Source organism: Cygnus olor, chromosome 11 (assembly GCF_009769625.2).
Source record: "Cygnus olor isolate bCygOlo1 chromosome 11, bCygOlo1.pri.v2, whole genome shotgun sequence".
NCBI lineage: Eukaryota > Metazoa > Chordata > Aves > Anseriformes > Anatidae > Cygnus > Cygnus olor.
In genome coordinates, this window is record NC_049179.1 from 9,442,382 (window position 1) to 9,451,401 (window position 9,020).

The following is a 9,020-nucleotide window of genomic DNA, read 5'->3' on the forward strand; positions in this document are numbered from 1 at the left end:
ACCACATGTCCCGTCGTCCCGAGGGCTGTGTGGGCAGCCCGAATTTCAGGGGAAGCACCTCCAAATCTTTGCTGCTTTCATCCTGTGGGGAACGTGGTGTTGCTGGAGACCCCCCAAAAAAAGGCAGAAAGGGTTCAATGAGCCAGCTCGCTGTTGCTAAATGTGAGATCTACCAGCCCGGTAGCATCCCTCCCTTTATTCCAGCTAAAACTTGTCATCAGCTTCCATCAGGAAATGGAAAAACGACGCAGGTTAAAGAGAAGTTAAGTATCAAAATATTTCAGAGAGTCTCTCTCGCTTCCCTCGTGTCACGTGGAGTGGTCGGGGTGGGTTTTTTGGGGTGGTTTTAGGCTCGAGGAGTGGCCGGCGGTAGGCCTGGGGCAGGTGTCATCCTTCAAGCCCCCTCGGCTCAAGATCTGCAGGGAGAAAGACAAGGATTTAGGGCTGGAAAAGGTGAAGGGATTCCTTTGGAAAAATGTGTATTGCAGCTGTTTCTGTTCCTAAATAACATGAAAATAGGGGAAATCCAATATAAACACCCAAGCAGGGTGACGGAGGAAAGCAGTGACTCACAACCCAACTCTTTGCCAAACCCTTCCCAAAGTCATGACAACAATTAACCCTCCACCTCCCAACTCGTCTGTCCCCACAGATGGACAGAGCCTGTCGGGGCAGACAGATGGGCTGGCAGGCAGACGGTCAGATGGCTCCTTACTGGGAGATCTTGCAGTTTGTCGTGGCAACGTAGCGGCCAGTGTAGTGGATGTTGCAGCGCACCACGTTGTTGGTGAAGTCTGACTCCAGGACGATGTATTTGGGGTTCACTTGGACCTAAGCGGTGGTGGAAAAACACCGTGCAAAAATGAACAAAAGGGGAAGAAGAACCCCAAGAAATGAGCCCCCACATTGACAATTTTTGCTCCTAAAAACCCCTCCATCACCTTTAGGACGTAATTCCCTGGCTGCACATCTGTGATATCGATCCACTGGCAGTCAATGTCGGCGTTGTAGGTGTCGTAGCACCCTGGGCTCAAGCCCTGCGGGGAGGGAGATGAGTTTGGGGGATAGGGAAATGGGCTTGGAGGCCAGCCCCGAGGACCCCAACCAGCCGAGGAGCATCCCGAGCCCAACCTGGGTGTGGGAGGTGCAGGCGTAGCGCTTCAGGTTCCCGAAGTCACAGGTGGTGTCCTCCAGGCAGAAGCTGGCCTTGTGGCCCTCAGCCACCTTCCTGCCCGTGGTGGCATCCAGTAGGTCGTAGTGGCTGAACTCGTCCATGCTGTGGTAGTGCCTGGGGGCAGGAGGCCGTGAGGGTGACCGTGCCCCCCTCATCCCCCCCCCCAGATCGCCCCATCCCCACCCCAGGTGTGAGTTTTGGGGGCTGTGAGGGACTCCGCAGTGACCCCATGCTTATACCAGCCCGTGGCCAAGTGATGACATAACTACGGGGGCTTCTGGAGCAAGGAGGCAAAGCCAGGTGAGCCCCCCCCCCCAAAAAAAAAAAAAAAGATCTTGGGGCTGCAAGCAGGTGAAACAAGCCACAAAACCATGGGGAAAGGAGAAGGGGTGCGGAAGTGAGGGGGGCCATGTGGGTGTCCCCGACTCACTGGTGGCAGCTGTGCCACTCCCAGCTGTGCCGGGGGCGGCTGGGCAGGAAGTCGGCCGTGCCTTGGTTCTTCACCCGCTGCGGGAACCGCAGGAGCACCCGCACATCGTAGTCGGTGGCCTCAGCCGTGTAGGCGGTGCTGGGGAAAGTGGAAGTTGGTGGTGGGACCCTGCCCTTCCCTTTCCCTCTCCTTCATCCTTCTTCCTCTGTTCTCCATGCTCCATCTTCCTCTTTCATCCTCCATCCTCTATCCTTCACCCTTCACCCTCCGAACTTCATCTTCCATCCTTCACCTCCCATCCTCCTCCTTCACCCTCTGTCCTTCCTCCTTCTCCTTCCTCCTTCATTCTTCATCTGCCATCCTTCATCCTCTATCCTCCACGCTCCATCCTCCATCCTTCACCCTTCATACTTCATCTTCCATCCTTCATCCCCCATCCTCCTCATTCACCCTCCATCCTTCTTCCTTCTCCTTCCTCATTCCTTCCTTTTCCTTCTCCTTTATCCTCTATCCTCCATGCTCCATCCTCTTCCTTCATCCTCCAACCTTCTGCATCCTCCATTCTCCATCCTTCACCCTCCATACTTCATCTTCCATTCTTCACCCCATCCTCCTTCACCATCCATCCTTCCTCCTTCTCCTCCATTCTCCATCCTCCTCGCCTCCCTCCCTCCCTTCTTCCTCCACCTCCCTCCCTCACTTTACACCATTTCCAACCCATGAACACCCTCCCCACCCCAGCACCCCCAGACCCGTGGCGCCCAACCTACCTGGCCAGGCACTTCTCCTCGGCAGCGCAGCGCAGTGAGTACAGGTGCGCCCGCTGCACGTAGGTGGACGCCTGCACGTAGTTGGGGTCAGGCACCAAGTCGGGGAGACCTGTGGGGGATACATGGCCTCCTGTGTGGTGGCACAGCGGTGGCGGCGCACACCCAAAACATCCACAGGTCCCAACAGCTCCACCAGCGTGCTGGCCCAAAAGGGTTGCTATATGGCCAGCAAGGGGATGAAGTACAAGGACTTGGGGGGCAATGGTCTCCGGGCACGCCGTGCCTCGGTTTCCCTCATTGCAACCCTGTGCAAAGTGAAGCCTGTCCTGTGCGCTGTGCCCAACGGTGCTGCACCTCTGCTTGGCCTCCTGTGAGCTTGCTAGCTCATCCTCATCCTCACCTCCATCCTCATCCTCACCATTCACGTCTCCATCTCCATCCCCATCCCAATCCCATCCTCACCATTCACATCTCCATCTCCATCCTCATCCTCACCATTCCCATCTTCATATCCATCTTCACCATCATCATTCCCACCTTCACATCCATCCCCATCCCCAGCACAAGAGCCAGTCCAGCTCCCCCCATTACACCAAGGATGTTTCCAGCATGTTGCTTATTTTCCTCCTGCCTTTCCCTTTGTTTTGTTTTGTTTTATTTTATTTTTATTGTTTTGTTCCATGGGCAAGAACAATGCCTCCTTGTTTCCCGGCCCAGCCTCCCCCGAGGGATCACGTCACTCGATTGGAGCTTGTTTCCTGCCCCGCTGCTTGGTCATCACTGCTGATGTAATGCCCAGGGGGGTCTGCGGGGCGAGGGGGAAGGCAAGAGGGCTGCAGGGACTTTTCCCCCTTAAAATACCGTAAAACAACAGAGCAGACACAGAGTGAGGCCCCTGCCGAGCCATGTTTTGGGGTGAGCACCCGAATTTAGTGCCTGTCCTGCTGCTGAGCTGTGGGGAGAAGAGTTTGTCCTCATCCACAAAACAACACCTCCTCGGCGCTGGTGTTTATAATAAATTCTTGGACACTCCCAGAGAAACCCAACTCCTTTGCCAATGGGGACTTTGCCCCCCCATGCAATGCTCACCCCAGCTGGCCCCACTGTTTTTGTAGGGTCGCCTTCCCAGACCGCATTTTGGCTTGGTTGGATGGGCCGCCGTGTGAAGGTGCCCCCGCCACCCTCCACGCCGAGCCCCCTGTGCCAAATCCTTCTCCTTTCCGCTGACCGAGTTTTTTTCCACCTCCTGCAAGCCCGGACCTGGCAGCCCCCCACCGCTGCCTCCAAAAAACGGGACAACCACAGCAAGAAAATATTTGTTTTTCCTCCTCCGCCCCCTTGCCTCTCAGCCTGCCCAGGGAGCTGCCAGAGAAGATTTCCTTCTCATGCTCTGTGAAAATCACAATAATAGCGAGCCAGCCTGCTCCACGCCACGCTGTTTGTGCAGGTGTGCGGGGCTGAGCCGAAAAAAACCCGCTTTTACAAGCCCGAGCGCAGGGAGTGGGGCTGGCTCTTTCCCCCTGCACCCTCTGTGAGGGGCGAGGCAGGATCTGACCTGGGAGAGGCGACCCAAAGGATGAAGGACCCCGAAAACCACTGCGACATCACCTCAGTTTGCTCATCTGTAAAATGGACGCATCAAGGCTGCGATGGGCAGGATTATCGAGACGGCGGCGGTTTGGGGCTGTGTTTTTTGGAGTTCGGAGGGAAGTACGGAGAAATGTGCCAGGCCCAGCTGGTTTTAAGTGACCCACGCACATACACGGTGATCCAGGGAAAATAAAGCCCACCCGAGCCATGTGGAGGCAGGACCTGCCGCCCAAACCACGTAGCGCTCACCACATCCCGACCTGAGCATCCTCAGCGAGGAGCTCCCATCCGAAACCCAACCCTTCCTTCAAGGAAAAAAAAAGAAATAACAACAACACAGAGCTTGAGAGCAGCAAGCTGAAAAGCAAGAGGCGGCACAAAAAAAAATCAACCGAAAACGGGATTTTTCCCTCCTTTCTGTCTGAAAAGACAGCCAGATGTCTTGGCCAACTTGAGCTTCACAGGAGCTGACTCACTGCTCAGCAATACTCGGCTTCACCCAGAGACGGCTGCTTCTCAGGCTCGAATGTTTCCCACAGGTAGAAAAATCACGGCGTTAAGGAAGAGGCAAAAAGCAAATGTGCTTTTTTTCAGTGAAAAAAAAAAAAAGGTGTCGGAGTGAATCAGGAGAAAAAAGGAGGCGGAAGAGGAGGAGGAGGGCTGGGGTTGTTTTTATTTTAGAAAGTTTGCATGTGTTTAGTACTGCAGGCTGACAAGGATATATGCAGACACTGCTGGCCTCCACTTCCCCGGCCCTCGGTGCTGGGCCAGAAGGAGGTGAGGTCAAACCCATAAAATTGGCCCTTTGTTCTGGACTGCCCGCCCGAAACGGGGTCCTGAAGTGGGGGGCGAGCTCCAGGAGGCTGGAGGCCTTGCATGCTCTCGGACCAACTTTGAAATTTTCCAGCTCTGGCATGGCCTCGCTTTCTCCCGGAGTGGGAGGAACCGGCACCAGGTAGGGGTCAGGCCAAGGGACCCACTGGGGGAGGCCTCATCGAGGCTCGGAGGGGATGCGGAGGTGGAGGTGGGTCCCTGGGGAGCGGGGAGGGTGCAGCCAGGAGCACAGGATGAGAGAGCACCAACAGCGCCTTACCATGGCACCAGTACCTGCAGCCATGGAGCGCCAGGACATGGTCCTGGGTGGCTGGAGGCTCACTTTGGATGGATGGATGGATGGATAGATGGATGGATGGGTGGATGGATGGATGGATGCTCACTGTTGGATGGATGGAGGCTCACTTTTGGACAGATGGAGGCTCACTTTGGATGGATGCAGGCTCACTTTTGGATGGACAGCTGGAGGTTCACTGTTGGTTGGATGAAGGCTTGCTTTTGGATGGAGGCTCATTTTTGGATGGACAGAGGCTCATTTTGAACAGATGGAGGCTCGCTTTTGGAAGGACGGATGGAGGCTCACCGTTGGATGGCTGGAGGCTCACGCACGCCCTTACAACCCACCAGGTGGAAGCCGGGGGCAATCTAATTGCTTAATTAACCCCCCCCCCCCGGGCGGCCCAGCCAGCGGTGAATGCCGTGCATTCCTCGCGGAGCCAGCTGGGATTATGTGTGTTTGAAGAGATTAGGGGCGTAATTAACGTTTGGCTCTGCTGCCAAAAGCCTCCTTCCCAATTAAGGAGCCTGCCCAGGGTGGCTCTGCAGGTGACAAGGTGACCCCGAGGGGTGGCCCTGCTGTCCCTCCATGGCACAGCTAAGTCACCCTGAGGGTCCCAACACCATTTCCACCCTGGCACCGTCCCCATCGCACCCCGGCCTCCAACACTGGGGGGCAGAGGTCCCCTCCACACAAACTCCATCCCAAAATCACTTTCCCACACTTCTCCTGCGAGACCTCCCGCTGACCCGGGCTGGCTGCTCATGCTGTGCTCGCTTGCTTGCACGCAACGGGGCTGGGCTGTGGGGCTTTTCCCAGAAAGCAGGGACGGAGCTGGATGGGTTGTGGAGTCAGCCAGGTTGGAGGCTCCAGCTGAGGCGGGTTTCCCAGGAGACAGGCAGGGATCAGATTCCCCCAGGCTGCTGCTCCTCGCGCCCTCCAGCCCTGCCTCAAATTTTAGCAACACTCAGCCAAAAGCCACAGGATTGCACCGGTGTCGGGTCAGTAGGGCACGGAGCCACGGCGACCCTGCTGTGACCTCCGCTGCACATCTCCCTTGAAGGTCAGGGACGGCGGAGCTGGGTGGGGGCATCGGGGAAATGGTCCCGAGGGAGGCAGCACGGAGCCACGCACGGAGCACACAGCATGCAGCCACCCCATGCAGGCAGGATGAGTGGGGACACGGCACAAACCCACACTATAAATACTGTGCATCCTCATCCCATGGCACACATCCACCCCACGGACGCAGGAGGACCTGGGACATGGCACACAACCACCCCACAAGTGTCACATCTCCAATCCCACAACACACAGCCACCCCACAGTTGCAGGAGGACCCAGGACACAGCTCAGACCCACCCCACACCTGGCCCCCAGTGGGACCTGTCCCAGTCCCTTCACATCACCCCCACCCCACCCCAAAACACCCTCCCCAAACCACATGATGTCTCCAGCATCCCCAGCCCCTCAGCCCCTGTGTCAGCATCCCCTGGGGTGTACCCACCACCAGACCCTGACGTCATGAGCTCGAGGCTGCCATCCTCAAGGGCGAGGGGGCACCAGGGGCACCGTCCCACCTCAGGGCCCCCCAAAACTCACCCCGTCCTCCTTGGCTGGGCCTGTAGACGCTCCCCACGCTGAGCCGCGCCTGGCTGTCGGGGACGGCTTGCGGCACCTCAGGGCTGCGGGCAGGCACGTAGGGCTCGGGGCGAGGGGGCACGTAGGGCTCAGGGCGGGGGGCCCCGTAGGGCTCCATCACCACCCCGAAAGGTGGCTGCGGCTCGTGGGGCTGGTACTGGCTCCCATACGCCATCCCGCCCGCCTGCGGTGAGCCGACGGGCGCTTGGAGGTTATCCGTGGAGGCCACGCCGCGTTGGTCGAGGCCGAAGGAGTCCGCGCCGCCCTGCTCCGTGCCGGTCCCGGCGTCGTGGTACAAGCTATGGGAGTACCTCCGGTCCAAGCCGTCGGCCGGTTGAGGGGCATAGGGCCGCTCGGGGTAGTAGCCCTGAGCTCTGTAGGGGCTCTGCTCCTCCCCGTAGTCCTCGTAGCGCACTCGAGGCTGGAAGGGGTACACCACGCTGGCCCCCGCCGCCGCCGAGGCCACGGCTGCCCCGCCAGCGCCCGCGGCGCGGTAGTAGGCGTACGCCTCGTCATAGGATGCCCGCGGGGCCGCCTCATAGGGCTCGAAGGGGGGCTGCGGGAAGGGCGGCTGGGGGTACAGCGGCTGCCCGAAGGCCGCGTAGGCGAACGACGAGGAGGAGGACGAGGAGGACGAGGAGGACGAGGAAGGCTGGCGTTGGCGGCCGGCCGGCCTCAAGCGCGGTGAGCCCGCGCCGTCGCCCACCGGCCCGTCCCTCCAGTTGTCGGGCACCTGCCCGAAGCCGAAGGGGTGCCGAGTGTGGCCCCGCACCGTCTCGGAGCCCAGGCGAGGCGGCGGAGGCGCCTGCCTCCGGCCTCCGCGCCCGGGAGCCTCGTCGGCCAGCAGCAGCCGGGCCCCCCCGGGCCTCTCGCCCCCCGGAGGCACGTACTCGGCGCCGGTGTTGAGCAGGCTGTACACCCGCCCGTTGTTCTCCCAGCGGATCAGCTGCCTCCAGGGCTCCCCGGCCCTCCCGGCGGCATCCTGCCCCCCAGCCAGCAGCCACAAGCCGCAGCCCAGCGCTGCCCACAGCCCCCACCAAGCCCCCCGGCCCCCCATCGCCTCCCCCGCTACCGGCCCCCGGCCCCCGGGCGGCTGCTTCTGCCCATCCCCGCCCGGCCCGGCTCGGCTCGGCTCGGCTCGGCTCGGCTCGCTGCGGGGCAGCCGGAGCTGGGGGGCGGCCGCCGGCTGCCAGGCGCCTCCTCCGCCCCCGCCCCGCCGCCGGGGAGGGGGGGGTTTGGGGACGGGGGGGCCCCCGAGCAGCCCCCCCGAGCTGGGAGTTGGGATCGGCTCGGCTGCGGGGAGGGGGGGCTTCAGGAAGGGTCTTGGGGCAGAGGCATCCCCCCTTCAATTAGCCTTTCCCCCCAAAAAAAAGTCCTCCCCTAAATAGTCCCTCGAAGTACCTCCCCGAATAACTCCTCCAAAATGTCCTCCCCCAAATACCTCCCCCAAATGTCCTCCCCCAAATACCTCCCCTAAGATATCCTCCCCCAAGTACCACCCTCCAAAATACCCTCCCCCAAGTACCTCCCCAAGTACCTCCCCCAAAATATCTCCCTCCGAACACCTCCCCTCAAAATGCCCCCCCAATACCTCCTCCCAAATATCTCCCTCCAAAATACTCCCCCAAACACCCCCTCCCAAATAACCTCCTCAAAATACCCCCACAAATATCTCCTTCCAGATAACCTCCCCCAAATACTCCCTCCCAAATCCCCCCCTTGAAATGCCCCTTACCAGTTGCCCCCCCACTACCTCCCCAAATAGCCCCTTCCCATATATCACCCCCCCAAATACACCTCCAAAAATACCCCCCCAAAACATCTCCCCCTAAATACCTCCCCCAAACACCCCCCAAACATCCCCCCTCCCAAGTCCCCCCACCCAAACACCCCTCCTGAATATCCCCCCAGATACCCCCCAAAATACTCCCCAAACACCTCCCCCTAAATCCCCTCTCCCAAATGCCCCATTATCCCCCAAAATACCCCCCAAGCACCCCCTCCCCAGCCTATAACCCCTCCCAACCTATAACCCCCCCCAACTACTCCCCAAGTAATCCCAAAATATTGGGATTGTTTCCAATAAGGATCAAAACAACAGCACATTTTTTTCCCCTGTGTGTTTTTGTTTCTATCACCCTCCGGACATTTTGGGTAAACCTCCCCCGGACCTCAGCATTATACAAAAACACCACAAAACGGCCCCAAAAGAGGGGTGGGGGATGCTGCAAGGCAACACGACCCCGCTGTGTGCCCCCAAAGGCTGCAGCCCCATTTTCTGCAAGGACCCAAACGCAGGCCTGA

General features: G+C 59.4%; 1 protein-coding gene across 1 annotated transcript; it reads right to left on the reverse strand.

The window, feature by feature from the left end:
- Positions 1-151: 151 nt before the first annotated feature.
- On the reverse strand, positions 152-8,149 carry LOXL1 (lysyl oxidase like 1). Its single transcript, XM_040570572.1, has 7 exons — positions 6,678-8,149; positions 2,375-2,483; positions 1,605-1,742; positions 1,132-1,288; positions 942-1,037; positions 716-831; positions 152-416 (listed from the first exon to the last, which is right to left on the reverse strand). The coding sequence occupies exons 1-7, from the start codon at positions 7,771-7,773 to the stop codon at positions 410-412; spliced, it is 1,719 nt and encodes a 572-aa protein (XP_040426506.1). The 5' UTR covers positions 7,774-8,149; the 3' UTR covers positions 152-409.
- Between the last annotated feature and the right edge of the window lie 871 nt (positions 8,150-9,020).

Coding starts and splice junctions, on each gene's coding strand:
- LOXL1 (XM_040570572.1), bottom strand. CDS start 7,773: ATGGGGGGCCGGGGGGCTTGGTGGGGGCTGTGGGCAGCGCTGGGCTGC. Junction 1,743..2,374: donor GAGGAGAAGTGCCTGGCCAG/GTAGGTTGGGCG, acceptor CACTTTCCCCAG/CACCGCCTACACGGCTGAGG. Junction 832..941: donor CAGGGAATTACGTCCTAAAG/GTGATGGAGGGG, acceptor ACCACCGCTTAG/GTCCAAGTGAACCCCAAATA.